Here is a 17,173-nt window from a genome sequence, read left to right as displayed (position 1 = left end):
CGTGAGCTGTAGTTTGGGAAACAAGAAAGCTAATTCTAAGGGATTTGATAGGAGATAATATCGAGTGAATAACAAAGAAGATTTCTTTCTATATTCTTCTATTACATGGGACAAAAAAGGACATTAATACATATAATATATAGTATTAGACTATCAATACGTATATTTTTAGAAAACGGAAGAACATTTGTAGACGAACGGGAAAAAGCTTCCCACTTTTGAGTAATTTATTCAGTTTCTCAAAATTATAGACTTTTGTATGTATATGGAATTTTAGTTGCCACGGTCGGTTATGTTTGCGCCACTACATACATGGGTCTAATGATCTATAAGGTTGCAAGATTCGGATTCCCACCGCAACAATAACACGGAAACGCCTGCAGAATTGCGAAGCAAATGCCGAATCGAATCAATCACAAAAACGAAACGAACAATAATATAATTAATGTTGTAATGCAGTTAAGATTTCACTCCACCCACAAGCATGACTAGCTAACCCAGAAACCAAGCAAACCAAAAAAGCATCGGGACGAGAAAACACCGAAACAGCCGGAAAACCAAACCAACCCTAGACACCGACACAGCCGACAACTGCCCCTTTTTGTGATACGATCACCACACAACCATCCTATCCCTGCATCTAGACCAGGCCCTCACCAAATCCCAGACACAACTGGAAAACCAAACCAAACCTAGACCCAAGAAACAGCCTCACACCGACTGAAACCCAAAACCATGTTGGTATTTTAGAGTAAATGGATGATTGGTTTGAATCTCTCAAAAGGATTCATGTTTCACGTGTATTACAAGTATGGTGGAGGAGTTAAATGCTTGTAAAAGACGTGTCATGAGTTGGCTAAGTGTTAAGGATTTATTGGAAAAGTTTACGTTTGGTTTTGAACGTCAAAGGTGATCTCAGAAAAAATAGGAGGGCAGCTCGAAAACATGGACGGACAGCCTGTTTTGTCTGAGGAATATAGCCCAGAAATAAACGGACGGTAGCTCGAAAATACGGGCGGGCAGCCCGTTTTTTCTGAGCAGTTTGAATGAACGAAATATCGCGACCGTTCGGGAAAAACTTCCGATTTCTTTGCACATTTCGACTTTTAGAGTGTTTATAAACACCCCTGGACATCCTAACATGAAATAGAATAGATATATGATATCTAATTCATTGTTTGAGAGTTTTGAGTGTTCTTGCGGATAGTTTTTCTGAAGAAAAACTATCGCAAGGGTCTTTTTGTTTTCGGTTAAACAAGGTTCTGTTTGATGATTGTCGGAAGGGTAAACCGAAATCATTGCCGCTTCATTGTATCTCAAAAGTGTATTCCTGTAATCCCATTTACCCGGTAGGGATGGAATAACGCTTTTAGGAAAGTGTATCACGCCTTGAAGTCATATCCGGTTCCCTACTGTTTCATACGTGTTTTGATAGGTTGAAGACTGGATTATCAGATCAGATTGAAGTCGTCGTCTTACCGGGTTGAAGACTGGATTATCAGATCAGATTGAAGTCGTCGTCTTACCGGGTACGTATGAGTATTTATTATCTATTTAAAATCTTACAATCTAAAAGCGTTATTTGGGATCTATGACTTCATGGTGATAATGAAGCGGAAATACTTGTAATGTGTACTCAAAGTCTCGGTTAAATCCGTGGATAGAAAACTGATCATGTTTATGATCGGTGGATATCAGATTTCAACGGTTCAAGTTGAAGATATCAGAAATATATCGAACATGGTGTTTTGGACATAAAGAGAAAAATTTATGTTGTCTTATGTTTTGTTGGTTGAAAAATCGACGGTAGATCTTTCTTCGAATGCGATTGTATAGACGTTTTTCGGTTTGAAAAATGCAAATATATTATAGTTTGGTCTAAACTATAATGTTGAAGACTTTCGGAAAAAGAAAGTTTTTGTTTCTATAAGTTAATCGCAAAGAATAAGATCATTAGAAATGGTATGTATTTATTGTACAATGATGAAAAGACATACATGTTAAATCATAGCTATGTGGAAAAATTCTTGTATGTCGGTTATTTTGTGCAAAGGAAAAGATTGACGGAATATGTCAATGTTGTGTTGCACAAAATAGTTTAGGGATGAAAATAAAACCTTATTGTTGATTACAAATAAAAGGATCTCTACTCAACATCTAATACAACGTTAGAGCTAGAGTTCAAAGAGTTAAACCTTTTATCTTGTGATTGAAAGCACGCAAATAAAAATCATCCCAAGGTCGGTGCTTTGAATTGCAACGTAAAGGAGACTGGAGGTTTTCCTTAATAGATCTTTTGAAAAAGTGTCGAGTTGCACGACATGATTTTTGTTAAAAGATCTACCTATGTGAATGCGAAGTTTGGCCGCTTCGAAAATGCTTTAAGGTTTGACATTTGTGCATTCATGAAGAGGATATGGACACATGGTCATATAAAAGTGTCAAGGTAAACAGAAACTTGTATTGATTTTGTGTGTGTTATGTACTCGGTAGCTCAACAGGATTACGTAGGTTCAATCGTTTTCGACACCTACGGAATTCGAGTTATTGAAGTATATTGCACTACGTGGAAGTTCAATCGTTACGACACTTTCACTTATGCACAAAATTGGAAACTGTTTGAAAAACACTTGATTATTTCAATCATTTGTTGTTTATTCTAAAATGGTGGAGGATTGTTGGTATTTTAGAGTAAATGGATGATTGGTTTGAATCTCTCAAAAGGATTCATGTTTCACGTGTATTACAAGTATGGTGGAGGAGTTAAATGCTTGTAAAAGACGTGTCATGAGTTGGCTAAGTGTTAAGGATTTGTTGGAAAAGTTTACGTTCGGTTTTGAACGTGAAAGGTGATCTCAGAAAAAATGGGAGGGCAGCTCGAAAACATGGGCGGACATCCTGTTTTGTCTAAGGAATATAGCCCAGAAATAAACGGGCGGTAGCTCGAAAATACGGGCGGGCAGCCCGTTTTTTCTGAGCAGTTTGAATGAACGAAATATCGCGACCGTTCGGGAAAAACTTCCGATTTCTTTGCACCTTTCGACTTTTGGAGTGTTTATAAACACCTCTGGACATCCTAACATGAAATAGAATAGATATATGATATCTAATTCATTGTTTGAGAGTTTTGAGTGTTCTTGCGGATAGTTTTTCGGCAGAAAAACTATCGCAAGGGTCTTTTTGTTTTCGGTTAAACAAGGTTCTGTTTGATGATTGTCGGAAGGGTAAACCGAAATCATTGCCGCTTCATTGTATCTCGAAAGTGTATTCCTGTAATCTCATTTACCCGGTAGGGATGGAATAACGCTTTTAGGAAAGTGTATCACGCCTTGAAGTCATATCCGATTCCCTACTGTTTTCATACGTGTTTTGATAGGTTGAAGACTGGATTATCAGATCAGATTGAAGTCGTCGTCTTACCGGGTACGTATGAGTATTTATTATCTATTTAAACTCCTACAAACCAGACATTTCACAACTCTTCAGAGAGTTCAGAGAGAGTTTGTTACTCTTCAGACTTTTAAAACCGGTTTTGATCCTTCGATCGAGTTCAGGTCAAACCAGGTAATGGTAGGTTCAATTTTAGCCGGTTTAGGCCAGATTTGATCAATTTTGGACTGGTTCTCTTCAATTTTGACCAATTTAGTTCATTTTCGGTTCGGTTCACAGCCATGGCTGTTCTTACCAGCTTCCATGTCTGAATGGATCGGTGAATTTGTCAGACAACGTGTGATGTAGTGTAATGTAGTAATGTAGCACGTAGAGCTCTCTGTCTGAAATTCTTGTACGCTTATTACTTGCAAGACACGTAACCATGGATATGGTATGGGCCTCAGGACGTAAATATATGGGCTAAAATATAACATGAATATTTCGCAGACAGAGACAAACTCTGATGCTGCTTAGAATTAAAAATCCTAAGATTTTTAAGCAACGTAAATGCGCCTTAAAAATGTCATCATTTTGTATGGGAATAAAGGAAACGACATCAATCAGCAAATGAGTTGAGAGAATGTAACATTATTACCGTTCGTTCTCCACATGGTTCTTGTGTTATCTGATAGTTGGTCACTTCAATTCAAATAGCTTATTTGCTCCCTTTCTGAAAATCAAAATGCAGGGGGAGAGGTGTGATTAGGTTTCTCATAGTTTGTAGCGATTGTAATTTAAACCAATTAGTTTTTCAATCGCCCACAACCGCCAAATTGACAAACGCCGCCTTTGCAGTCGACCCATTAGAGGTAGTGTCAAATGCAATCCATATGGGATTTTAGACTTATGTAACAACCTAATACAAAGTCAATCGGAAGCTAACCTTCATCGGAGCATTATTACACATGTGGATATTGTTCAGGGGCAATCTGAATGGTACGCAGATCTTGCAACATTCGTTCGTTACGCTTCTTAATTCCGTCTCTGAATAAACTGCTGCCCGTGAAGTCTATCTTTTGGATCATTGGAGGTTGTCTGTTCAGTTTTCTGAGTTCCTTGCCTCTCAAGTACTCTGCAGCCTGTGCCTGAACTGTTACAGTGGATTGACTTGGTGATCACATATTTCTAAGTCAAACAACTGAGTGTTGATGTTCGTTTAAATACCTAAACAGAATAAAAAGTTAAACCATGCAACAACTGACAATATTCGTTCTGCCGAGAACTATTCCAAATCAGCAAACTAAGCCATTGAGAGAGTCATTATGATTTGGTTACGCTGAGAATTGGCCCACTGTCAGGTAGATATTCATACAGAGAATCTATTATGGATCTATGCCAAGAATTCAATCAAAATTTAATCAGAGCTTTGTATCAAAGAATGCTTCTCGAAGCATAAAAGTTGAATTTAGGCATAATACCAGAATGTGAAGATTCACATGTGGCAGCTGAATCCCCAAGTCTGCTTGCTTTCTCTGTAGCAACCAAAACTTCAGAATGCTCTTCTGATTTCGGTTCTGAGATTCTATCTTTCTTAAGGCACAGTACGGCATTTTCACATGCCTACACAAACACCAGAGCAAGTTTGCTGTAAAACGTGAGTCCAAAGAAGAAATTGAAGAAACATTTTAAACAAAAACACAACAAATAATTGTGCATCCAACGCACAGTCACAGAGCACATATTGGCTGCGATGTGCTTGCTCATGGTCTTCTTAAATTTTCAGTAACATTCGTCATTCAATCCTAGGCTAGTAGCATCAAATTAGTCTTGGGGCAATATCTATTTTAGGAATTTTGAACCCTTTTCTCTCTTTAGGTGAATGACTGAGTCAGTCTTTTAAAGGAACGAAATCGATTACCAAATGGAGAAGCATGATTACCTTTCGAGCAATAGAAGAAAATCCGTTTTCCAATGACTGTTCTGCAAATTCAACCCATTCTGAGTGTGAAACACTAAGCCACGCGCAACTTGGGGTTGGGGACCTGAGCTCTCGCAATGTTAATGCTTCATATCTCACAGCCAAACAACTCTACTCAAACGAAAAAAAACTAGATTAGCCAGTAAAAAAGGGGCATATGTGCCTTGCATAATTACTTTAAACCTAAAAATCTAAGGAAAAGAAATTGACTCCCACCGATTCATTTTCACTCTCAGAACTTGCGAGCAGTGATCAAGATGAAAATGAAGCCTGGAAATTAGCGATGTGAGAGAGTAGGAGACTCTACGAACCTCCATATCACCGATAAGAGCAAAAGCACGAGCAAAGAATTCGAGCACGGAGAGCTTCCGAATGATTGATGCCCCACCGATCTCACCGAAAATGTGGATCAAGTCGGATTTCATGATGTCTCTCAAGCCAGATTGTGCCTGACACAACGATTTGACGTCCTTTTCCGCCAGAAACAATTTGAGAGTACGGAGAGATTCTTCATCGAACCTGCAAATCGGGAAGAGGAACTAATTTCACTCTGATACAAACAAAACTTGCGATTTCAGGTGATCGATCGAGTGAGAATAAAAAGACCTCCTGTCGCGTATCCGAGCGAGAAAGAGAGAGATCTGATCGGTGATTATCGCGTCCGACATTTTCTTGAAGAAAAACTTTTGAAGAGAATAGGCGCTTTAATTCTCAATCAGGTGTTTGATTTGAGTTTTAAAATTAATAAAACCGTTAAAGGTAAGAATTAAGAAACAACCTCAGATCGTGACACGTGTAATAGATGGTATAGTTTAGCGGTGAATTTTAAGGGCGTACTTTAGCTACGAGCCCTTAAGGGTTTCTACAGAACCACAGCGAAAGCCAGCAGCATGAGGCGATCGCACGGCGACGGCGAGATGGCCGACCGCGATCGTGACCGGGACCGTTACCGTCCTCCGACATCCGTCGCGTTGAGCTCACATAGATCTGGAGATCAGTCGTTGATCGGATCCGACCCAACCCGGATCCGATCCTCAGTCCTCCTCGAGGATAGGATCGAGATCCAGCAGCGAGAGATCCAATCCCTTTTGGCCGATAACCAGCGGATCGCGGTGGCGCACGTTGCGCTCAAGGAGGAGCTCGCCGCCGCGAAGCTCGAGCTCGAGCGGCTGCTCCAAACGGCCGCGAAGGTTAAGGCGGAGAGAGATGCGAAGGTGCGGGAGGTCTACCAGAGCTCGCTGAAGATTGAAGCCGAGGCTCGTGTGGTCGGTGTACTTGGAGTGGAGCTTGACCAGGTGAGGGCGGATGTACAGAAGCTCGCTGCGGGTAGGGATGAGCTAGCGGCGGAGCTAGCGACGATCGACGGCGAGTTGACCAAGGTTAAGTCCGATTCGGAACGAGCGGCGGAGATTAAGGGCGATATTGCCAGCGGATCGCGGTGGCGCACGTGGCGCTCAAGGAGGAGCTCGCCGCCGCGAAGCTCGAGCTCGAGCGGCTGCTCCAAACGGCCGCGAAGGTTAAGGCGGAGAGAGATGCGAAGGTGCGGGAGGTCTACCAGAGCTCGCTGAAGATTGAAGCCGAGGCTCGTGTGGTCGGTGTACTTGGAGTGGAGCTTGACCAGGTGAGGGCGGATGTACAGAAGCTCGCTGCGGGTAGGGATGAGCTAGCGGCGGAGCTAGCGACGATCGACGGCGAGTTGACCAAGGTTAAGTCCGATTCGGAACGAGCGGCGGAGATTAAGGGCGATATTGAAACTCTACGGGAGGAAATTCGGAAAGGAAGGTGAAAGTTAAAGTCCACTTGCTTTCTTTGCTTTTATGGAATTGGGTTTTTGGTCTTTGCTTCGATGACGAGTTCGAAGACTCGAACACGGTCTCTGTACAACAGAGCTTTTGGGGTGGAAGAGAAGGCAACTGAACTGGAAAGTTGATCACTAGCGGTCAATTAGATTAAGCATCAACCTTGTTTGATATCTTAGCTAGAATTTGATACTTTCACACTCTAAAATTCAAGTAAACCTGGATTGGGACAGGGGAACTTATCCATAGAGTTCTGATAACTATCTCAATTTTTGAAACATAAACTGAACAAAGTGGAATCACCCTAGTGAATTTGGTGATGACCCATGATGTAATAGATAAACAAAAGGTTGTCTCATAGAACTTTTAACATTCTCTGTTATGTATCCAAACAGGGAAGCCATGGAGCTTGAGAAGAAGACACGAGCAAGTAATCTTCACCATAAGCGTGTAATGGAGAAAACCTTTGGGCTCCTAAACTCTGAGATCATAAAGCTTCGTGAAGAATTGGCTAGCTTACGGAACAAGGCTAAAGGAGCAGCTATAGAGGCACCAAGCCCAAGTAAAAAAAAATTCAATGTAGTTTTGATCAAGCATTAAGAATATGTCACTTTTGTATGCCTGCAAATCCAACTTTCTGAATTCGATAGTTCATTCATTTCAGACCAAGGATTTGCTGCAAGTTCAGGAAACCAGGATGTAATATATGGCGGTCACCGCCCATATTCTGAATCTTAGGTTACTCGCCAGGTACGTAGTGGACTGGACATCTTCCCAGAATCCAGATGGATTGTAACTTAACGTCATGAAGTGTTAATATCTTTCTCCTTGAGAAGCACTCTGAAGTAAAAGGCTTTCATTTCAAGTTCCGTGTCTACTGTATGCCAATGTTCTGAAAATGATCAAAAGATAAGAGTTGATGGGGAAATAATAAAGAAATTGTTTCATTATGTCTTATACGACTCGTTTACCATGCTGATGATCCCTCCCTAATTGAATATAGAATGATTGGTGGCTTTTATATCTATGATCTTCCTTTCCCTAGAAGCTGATTTTTCGGTCGGAAACTTCTTCAAGTCATACATTTCTGGATTTGCTATGAACATGGCTCAGACTACTTGATCCAGATGAATTGTTGTCAATCTGTATGTAGACTGGAATTCATTCCCTGTGTTAACTCTTGCTCTATTGGTTTAGGAGCAAGAAATTTCAAAATTTTTGCTTCTCCACTTTCTTCCATAATCGACGAGCACGCTAACATCTAAAACCTCGCACTTTCAGGTATATGAAACCTCCGATTGGCTTCTGCAACGTCCGCCTCCAGATACTCAGCATGGTCCCAACAAATATTCAGGAGCCTGGTCTGATGGTAAAAGATTTGACGATGGTTCTTGCTAATCCATTGCGAAAGTACTAAACTTTGCCACCAAGTGAATTCCACTGTCTCCAGAAAGGAAAGTACTTTCCAATTCATGGATCATTGTCTTACAGAATCGTGATTCAATATATGAATACTGCCCTTGACTCTCCAAAGAAAAAAGGGATGGTAAAAAAAAGGCGACAACTTGTACGGTGATCCACATTTCCGGTGAAGCTGCCGTCTAAACCTATTCCGACATACAGAAAACCTGACTGGTTTTGTGCCCTTGGCATTATTCAGACACTACCCAAAACTTAAGCAGCAGTTCTCTTCCTCTGCTCTTCTATGATGGACAATTTCACACCCTTATCCTTTGGGAGAGAACCCCACTGTTTCTGACCCTTGCCGATGTTGAACACACTCCCAACACGGGTCGCAAACTCGTGGCCCAGTCTGGTCCGTCTTTGGATGTGTATTGTCTCGAAGCTTGTCTTGTACTTTTCCCTGTTCTTGATTATACCCACTCGGCCTTTGTCCCTTCCTCCGGTGACCATAACGACATTACCGACATCAAACTTGACGAAGTCAGACGATTTTGTTGGACTCGATGTCGAGTTTGCTTGTGTTCTGATCAGAGGGTCCGGGTCTCGGATAGTTCGGCCACATATTCAGGTACTGGACTACCCTTTTGCCCAAACTGGGCAGATAGATCTGACCTTGCAGAGCTTAAAGTTCAAACTGGAAGATGGATAAAACCACAATACGGGGGATGGAGAAACCGGCATTTGAACAAGAAGCTAAAAGTAATCATCGATCAAATCAAACTTGAGACCGGCAACCCTTGGTGTCATGGAGAAACCGGAAGTTGTATTTTTCGGCCCATATGCCCATACCAGGGTAACGAGCCCAGGTAAAAAAAATCGGTGAATTAGGGTTTCTTCTCTCCGTCTTCCTCTGGAGTGGAGCAGGAGCACGCACTGCGAAAATGGAGAAGGGACGCCAAGGAGAGCGAGTGAGGTACTTCTTCTGCACTAAGCTTTGGCTTCTGCTAAATTTGAAAGATATCTTCCGAGATTCTCTGTTGTATTTCCATAGTTTTTAGCGCTTGATGTCTCTAGGCATGCTTCCTGAACTACTCTGGAGTTAGGGTTTTTCTCTGTCTTTTTTTGGGGTCAGGACATTTTTGTTCTCATAGCTCGTCATAGGCTCGACGTTGCAGTTTTCCATACATTTTTGGTTAATATCTTTCTCTGTATACAGGTCAAAGTCGAACCAGTACCCAAACACATCACTGGTCCAGATCGAGGGGGTCAACACCAAGAGGAGGTGGCATGATATTTGGGGAAGAGGATGGCTTACATCTACATAGTGACGTAAAACAGGCGGGCTCGCACCGGCTCGTGTCGAGCTAGTTCATTTTTTCGCAGTCCATTCGGTCAATTTTTTTACAAGTTAGAAAAACTCTTACCTACGCATGAGTCAGTCACTTTTTACCTAATTCTCCGTGAACGAGTCAGTTTGTTTTTACGTAATTATCCGAAAAAAATTAAATAAAAAAAAATTAAAATTATATAATAATTAATAATTTGAAATTTACGTAACAATATTTTGAAATCATTTAACATAATATAAAATATTTAATATAACAATCCATAAAATTATATCTAAATAAAAAAAAAATTAACAAAAAAATCTGGTATCATGTCATCAAAATAGCATAGAAAGTATCATACACCAACAAGTTTGGATGGGTTCGGATTCGCTGCGGATTGATTCGTTCGGCCTGTTTTTATTTGGTCTTTTATTTTTCTAGCCCAACTCGGTAAAAAAACGAGCCAAGTCTCGCTCATTTTGCAACCACTTACATCTACAAGGCCAAGACAAAGAAGAATGGCAGCCATTACCGATGCATATGGGGCAAAGTGGTCAGACCTCACGGTAACAGCGGTGTGGTTCGTGCCAAATTCAAATCGAACTTGCCTCCCAAGTCTATGGTAATCAAAGATCATACAACGACATAAACCTCTTTCTTGTGATAATGTATATTCTCATATGTGTTCTAATGGAGTTGAGTAATGCATTTGCAGGGAGCTCGGGTCAGAGTCTTCATGTATCCCAGTAACATATGATCATAGGCGCATATATATATATACACACTCATGAAAGGGCATGATTTTGTCTTATAACGACAATGGTTTTGTTTGGTAGTTGTCCTTTATTCAGCTCTGGTATTCAGTGGACTCGCTTTTATTCAGCTCTGTATCTCGGCTCAATCGACCAGAGCTTTCGGTCTGAACAAGACACGGCATAGAAGTGGCTGGCTTCTACCGGTTTGGCACCATCCAGTTCCTGTTCAAGCCGTAATTGACCTGGTTAAGGATCATTTGATCTAATTATTAAATGAAATTCAACATTGGGGACTGTGATGGTTATGGCGGTTCGAATTATTGTAATATTTATTGTTTTGTGAAGGGCAGAGAAAGGAAATATTATATGGTCGGGGCATTTGATAGTACACGTGTGTTCTGCTTCTGCATGCACGAGTCTTCACCGTTCCACGTGTTTCTTTTGTGGCGGTAAACCGAACCGGTCCAAAATAACACTGAATATCTTTTCGATTCTAGTCAAGCTGAATAATTTGCAACTGTCGACCCTGTAAAAGCCGTAATTGACCTGGTTAAGGATCATTTGATCTAATTATTAAATGAAATTCAACATTGGGGACTGTGATGGTTATGGCGGTTCGAATTATTGTAATATTTATTGTTTTGTGAAGGGCAGAGAAAGGAAATATTATATGGTCGGGGCATTTGATAGTACACGTGTGTTCTGCTTCTGCATGCACGAGTCTTCACCGTTCCACGTGTTTCTTTTGTGGCGGTAAACCGAACCGGTCCAAAATAACACTGAATATCTTTTCGATTCTAGTCAAGCTGAATAATTTGCAATTTGTATGATGAGATTACACGAATTGTTTCGGGAAATCGGAAGTAAACTCATTAATAGGAATTTAATCTGATTGCAACTTGGTACGGCCCTAAACCCCTTAAACCGAATCAAACCAAACCGAGTTTAATAGTATGAACACGTGGCAAAGCCGTTGTTTGAATTTCGCCAATATTTAGATTAGTGAAACAATCAGCCTTGTTCCTCTATTTGACAAGACGAATCAACAGGAAAAGATCTTCAATGGCGACGATGACGGTTCGGCTAACATCGACCAAGTGCTCATTCCTTCTCTGCTGCTGCCTCCTCCTCGTGAGCATCGCGTCATCATCATCATCGTCTGGAGCATTTCTTCCTCCGTCGTCGTCCTCTTCGCAGAAAGTCTCGGTGGGTCTGTACTACGAGTCTCTGTGTCCGTACAGCGCGAAGTTCATAGTTAACCACCTCGTGAAGCTCTTCGATGACGATCTCATCTCCATCGTCGATCTCCACCTCTCTCCTTGGGGCAACACCAAGCTCCGGCCAGATAACCTCACTTTCGTCTGCCAGGTAGGTCCCTCCTTCCTTCTCCTTTCGATTTTTATTTCAATTCGACGAAATCAATCGCGCATTCGGATTCTACTAGATTTGGTTGTGGATCTAGGTTTAATCTGCGATATTGATTTTATATTCGGTTAATTTCTGAGTAATCGCCGGTCACGTAATGTGAAATTGCCTTTGGGATCTTTACGAATGTTTATGCTGTTTCCATCTGATTCGAAGCTGTGTATGTGGGATCTTTACGAATGATAACGAGATTGTGAAATTGATTCTCTCTCTCTCTCTCTCTCTCTCTCTCTCCCCCCGTCCGTTCTCCATTATAACCTTTGTCAAGTTCTTTGAATCGATTCCATGAATCTGCTGTATGTTTCTTGCAGCACGGGCCGTACGAGTGCTTGTTGGACACGGTAGAAGCTTGTGCAATTGAAGCTTGGCCCAAATTGGTAAACTTTTCACACTTGGCGTAACTTCATCTCGTAAGGCATTTTTGTCTGAAAGGCATTAACCTTTGTTGCAGAGTGACCATTTCCCGTTCATCTACTGTGTCGAGAGTTTGGTGTCTGAACACAAGTATGACAAGTGGGAGACATGTTACGAGAAACTTGAGTTGAACTCGAAACCTATGGATGATTGCCTCAGCAGCGGACATGGAATAGAGGTCAGTGCCCTCCTCTTCGTGTGGTTTATTCCGAAAGTTCACTGTGAAAAACATTACTTCCATTGACTTGCTGGTTGATTTTTAGCATCACATTGTTAGTTCATTTCCCTCCTGAGATGTTGAATTAGCAATCCATATTCCGGGAAGTGCCCATATCCATGGTGCATTTTTCTGAACTTACATTCACTTTCAGAGGAAATAAACCACCAGATATATAATTTAGAGGGCTTAGAAGAGATAAAGACCAGAAACCAAGTGCCCTTTGCCGGAGGAATGCAATGCAACCCAAGTTTTAGTCCTGGTTTGATTTAATTGTTTGTTTAGAATTTCCTTTTAAAACATGATTGGACCGCTATTATGAGCGTAGACAGGTTTCTATGGAAATCATTACTGTTTCCAAGACACCTTCCCGCTTTAATGGAACCTACATTTGGTTACAAATATGAAACCACACGATATAGCCCTCCTGCCATCGCTCCTCTGGAGCTTGTGTTGTTTTGTTTGTTCTTTGATGCCACTTCCAAAAGGCACCTAATCTTAGTTATCTAATTCGGTTTTTACACTTCCTATACTTGCTCGCTTTGAAGCTTTTGGATTATTATTCATCAATGTTTTTGTTTGATTTGTAATGGTTTTTCTTTTGCTTCAGCTTGAATTGCAATATGCCGCAGAAACAAACGCGCTTCAGCCGCCACATAAATACGTGCCCTGGGTAGTTGTGGATGGTCAACCGCTGTATGAGGTTCGCTATCCGAATTTCTCAAACCTGAGCTCGTTTGCCAATTGTATAGCCATAACATCACTATATTCACTCATCACATACTGGAATATACAGTACACAAATTCAATATGGCTGGTTCGGTGTAGAATCATTCGGATTTAGTTTCATTTAATGAACTAGGTCAGGAATTCGATTGGTAGTTGGTGCAAAAAAAAAATGTCTCACGCTCCGTGGATGGTAGAACAGCATTTGCCAAATTCATGCTGAAAGCTTGTTCCTTGTGGGTATCTTGGATTAGTAAAGAAAGAAAAGCTTCGGGCTTTCAGCGATTATGGGTATCTTGGATTAGTGTGTCTATTCCTCTCCCCTCATCTACAGGCTGAAAGCTTGATATTTCCATCATCAACGACAAGAGGAGGCGTTTTGTTTTTACATTTTACTTTCACTCTTTTTGCCATAAATAGTTGGTAAAAGGGTTCTCATATATATATGCGATTTCATGCTTTATTGATGGCTGGAAGGAGCTTTAATGGCGCTGTTGTTTACAGGACTACGAGAACTTCATAGGCTACATCTGCAATGCTTACAAAGGGAATGCAGCGCCCGGAGCCTGCGCTGGGAATTCCGGAAATGCCCTTCACAGGGTCAGTCTGAAACGCATCTCTCCGGTTTGCCGCAAGGGAACTCGGGTTTCTGACGTGTTCGACCGAGTCAAGTCCGGGTTCAAGTCGTGGATGAACAGCATCCTAGTCAATATTGCAGGCCTTGCGTTTACCTAAGGAAAATTAATAATGCCCTATACGAAAAGATGTTTTTATCTAAACCATGGTAAAATCCTTTAGACGACGAGTATATGTATCTTCGTAAATACCGATGTTATATGGGTAGTTTATATGAATGAATGCATGTGAGAAATCACATATACATATATGTATGCATGTATGTATGTATGTACTATGTACCATCAAAAGGTGGGAGCAAATCAGCTCATGGGATTGGATTGTAGGCAACTTTTACATTTTCTCTATTGAAAATAATTACTATATATATATATATATAAAAAGTCATCCTTGCATGTGACTATTTCTATTACACGGACAAATCAAGTGCGTTTTAGTTTTGTATATTGTACATATAGGTCATGTTTGTGTATATATGTGAAAGAAAAAGAAATAGATTGAACGATATGTATTTAAGGCGCGAGGACAAAAATGTACCACAAACACTAAAGTCCAACATTTGATGGGTTAGATTGGCAATGATGATGAACAGTGTCTTCGTGACCCACATTCCATTGTTGGTGACCCTAAAAATTAAAATGATATACATGTATAAATATGCACCTACTACATACTTCTAATACATATTGGAGATCAAATTATGCATATATATATATATATATGTATATATTGGATGTGGGCATTCATGTGATGTACAATCAAATAGCTATATATCGTTTGGGGATGAGCGACTAGTGGGTCTATTTGTTGATATACTGATTTGTTAAAAGGAAAATTATAACTAATATAGCTAATGATTATAACCATGAGAAATATATTAATCAAGATATTGTTGTGAAAAAGAATGGAGGTCGCTAGGTCGTCTTTTTCAAAACCGAGGTGGCGGTGATTAGGAACAAAACAATATATTCGAAATTTGTTTTATTGTTAAAATAAAAAATTTGAAAACTATATATTAAACCAACACCGATCGCGAGGAATATCCTCTGTGTCGTGACTCTCTGGTTACGTAGTAATCATATAATCTTGTTGCTTTTATTGTTTTTATAATTATTTTCAAACATTTTTTTTAATAATCCGGAAGTTCACCGTGCCTTTAACTCGATTACATTTTCCAGAAGACCAGAAAAACCCAGGTGAATACTCTTCCCCATGCTTGGGTTTGAATCCAGGTTGGGAGTATTTTCGACCTTTTGTTATTGTGCATGAGAGAAACGAATTAGTACAACGTCACAATTAGTATGAAATTTATATTTTAAACTCCTTGATCAGCTTATACGCGTATATAAAATATTCCATACGTTTGATCACAATACAACACATTTTTTAATTTAATTCAGAACAATATTTACATATATAAACACAAATATAAAAACTGATATATCTTTTAAAAAAAATGAAACCGTACGAATAGAGTATAAACAGATGAAGTAAAAAATAATTTAATTAACTAATTTGTCATACTCTATATCACCAAAAATATCATATAATATATTTCATAAAATACGTGCCCATCCTCTATCCATATCAATCTTCCCCTAATAATGCATATATTTTGAGATAATGTTGAATTTAAGCAAAAAGCTAAATTGCTAAAAATAAAAACATATTTCATATAATTTTTTTAAAAAAAAAAGTTTAAAAATTTTACGTGTGCTCAGACACATTTCCTAAGTCCTAACGCAAGCAAACACCCGACAGTGACAGGTACAGAAAAGTAAAAGGAAAAGCCGCACGTGCGAATCCTAAAGCACGTGTCACTCACAATTACCACTTGTCGGTCGGAATTTGCACAAGAGCTCATTTACTCACTAGTACTACCCTCGTACCCTCACTGTCTATTTTTGCTACGTTACGTACACGTGCCTATGTGTGTATATACGTATGTGATTATGTGATGTACTCCCACTTATGCATAATTTTGTTTTATTCACAATAGATAGATTTAAAAACTGTTTAATCATACAGGTTTGTTATTGCCTTGATAGTGTTATCTTACAAATGTATTATGATTCCATATTTTTCTGTAGAATTAAGTATAACCATATTCATATTTTGCATTTTGTCGTTTCAATAAAATCAATAGAATATCAAAGTATAATAATGCATTGGACTAGAGGGAGGAAACATGCATCCGACCAATAATGAAAGCAACGATTATATAAACAATGAAATCCGTTTTCCAACCACATAACTGTTTATATGATTGTTTTCGGATAGAAATATCACTACAAAAAAAATGGTCATTTCCAACGGATCCGTTGGAAATGGCCAAATTTCCGTTGGAAATTAACGTTTCCAACGGATTTATCCGTTGGAATTTCGTCGTTAGAAATCGGTGTCCGTTGGAAAACCGTTGGAATTTTCAACGGAATTTCAACGAATTTTTCCGTTGGAATTTTTCAACGGATTTCCAACCGCAATCCGTTGGAATTTTCCAACCGATATCCGTTGGAATTTTCCAACGGAATTTTCAACCGCATTCCGTTGGAATTTTCCAACGAAAAATTCGAAACATATTCCCGACCCGACCCCGACCCCGACACCGACAACGACACCGACCCCGACCCCGACCCGACCAAACCACGATCCCGAAACTCACTTCCCAGTAGGTCACCCATCCTTCCACTGCTCCAGCTCAATCCTCCTTAACCCTAGAGTTCCAATTAGAACTCTTCCAACTCCTCCAAGTTAAACTTCTGATATCATATAACATTAATATATATACATATATAAATATTTATACATATTTACATATATACATATTCAAATTCATATATATATATATATTTGTTATGTATATATATATGGTTAATATATATATACACTTATTCGTATACATATATGAGTATATATACACATCATATTCGTATATATAAAAATATATAAACACAAAATATATCTATATTAACCAAACCCTAGATCGATATGATCGCATGCTAGGAATCTGTAGCCTAAATCCCAACATATACATCTCCTTAATATATATATATATACGCATATATGTATATATATATATATTCGAATTCATATAAATATATATATTTTTGTTATGTATA

General features: G+C 39.6%; 3 protein-coding genes across 5 annotated transcripts; 2 read left to right on the top strand and 1 right to left on the bottom strand.

The window, feature by feature from the left end:
* Positions 1 to 3,826: 3,826 nt before the first annotated feature.
* LOC104800761 lies at positions 3,827 to 6,117 on the bottom strand. The gene is made up of 6 exons (XM_010523675.1): positions 5,957 to 6,117; positions 5,662 to 5,869; positions 5,312 to 5,461; positions 4,851 to 4,992; positions 4,316 to 4,522; positions 3,827 to 4,102 (listed from the first exon to the last, which is right to left on the bottom strand). The coding sequence occupies exons 1-5, from the start codon at positions 6,016 to 6,018 to the stop codon at positions 4,332 to 4,334; spliced, it is 753 nt and encodes a 250-aa protein (XP_010521977.1). The 5' UTR covers positions 6,019 to 6,117; the 3' UTR covers positions 3,827 to 4,102; positions 4,316 to 4,331.
* A 22-nt stretch (positions 6,118 to 6,139) lies between these two features.
* On the top strand, positions 6,140 to 10,071 carry LOC104800760 (protein FLC EXPRESSOR). Of its 3 annotated transcripts, none has more exons than XM_010523672.2 (6): positions 6,140 to 6,759; positions 7,086 to 7,132; positions 7,545 to 7,711; positions 7,814 to 7,899; positions 8,431 to 9,526; positions 9,770 to 10,071. In XM_010523672.2, the coding sequence occupies exons 1-4, from the start codon at positions 6,241 to 6,243 to the stop codon at positions 7,885 to 7,887; spliced, it is 807 nt and encodes a 268-aa protein (XP_010521974.1). In that variant the 5' UTR covers positions 6,140 to 6,240; the 3' UTR covers positions 7,888 to 7,899; positions 8,431 to 9,526; positions 9,770 to 10,071. The 3 variants fall into 3 exon arrangements, with proteins under 3 accessions (XP_010521974.1, XP_019056588.1, XP_010521973.1); XM_019201043.1 differs by having other exon boundaries at positions 6,144 to 6,725; positions 7,052 to 7,132; XM_010523671.2 differs by having other exon boundaries at positions 6,148 to 6,483; positions 6,810 to 7,132.
* Positions 10,072 to 11,655: 1,584 nt separating this feature from the next.
* LOC104800759 (gamma-interferon-inducible lysosomal thiol reductase-like) lies at positions 11,656 to 14,392 on the top strand. The gene is made up of 5 exons (XM_010523670.2): positions 11,656 to 12,004; positions 12,373 to 12,438; positions 12,513 to 12,653; positions 13,303 to 13,395; positions 13,923 to 14,392. Exons 1-5 carry the CDS (start codon positions 11,699 to 11,701, stop codon positions 14,151 to 14,153), a joined length of 837 nt encoding a protein of 278 aa, XP_010521972.1. The 5' UTR covers positions 11,656 to 11,698; the 3' UTR covers positions 14,154 to 14,392.
* Positions 14,393 to 17,173: the final 2,781 nt, after the last annotated feature.

The sequence above is a fragment of the Tarenaya hassleriana genome, unplaced genomic scaffold, assembly GCF_000463585.1.
Source record: "Tarenaya hassleriana unplaced genomic scaffold, ASM46358v1 Cleome7, whole genome shotgun sequence".
NCBI classification, from domain to species: Eukaryota; Viridiplantae; Streptophyta; class Magnoliopsida; order Brassicales; family Cleomaceae; genus Tarenaya; species Tarenaya hassleriana.
The sequence above is the reverse complement of the archived record's forward strand: the minus strand, read 5'-3'. Positions and strand labels throughout refer to the sequence as shown.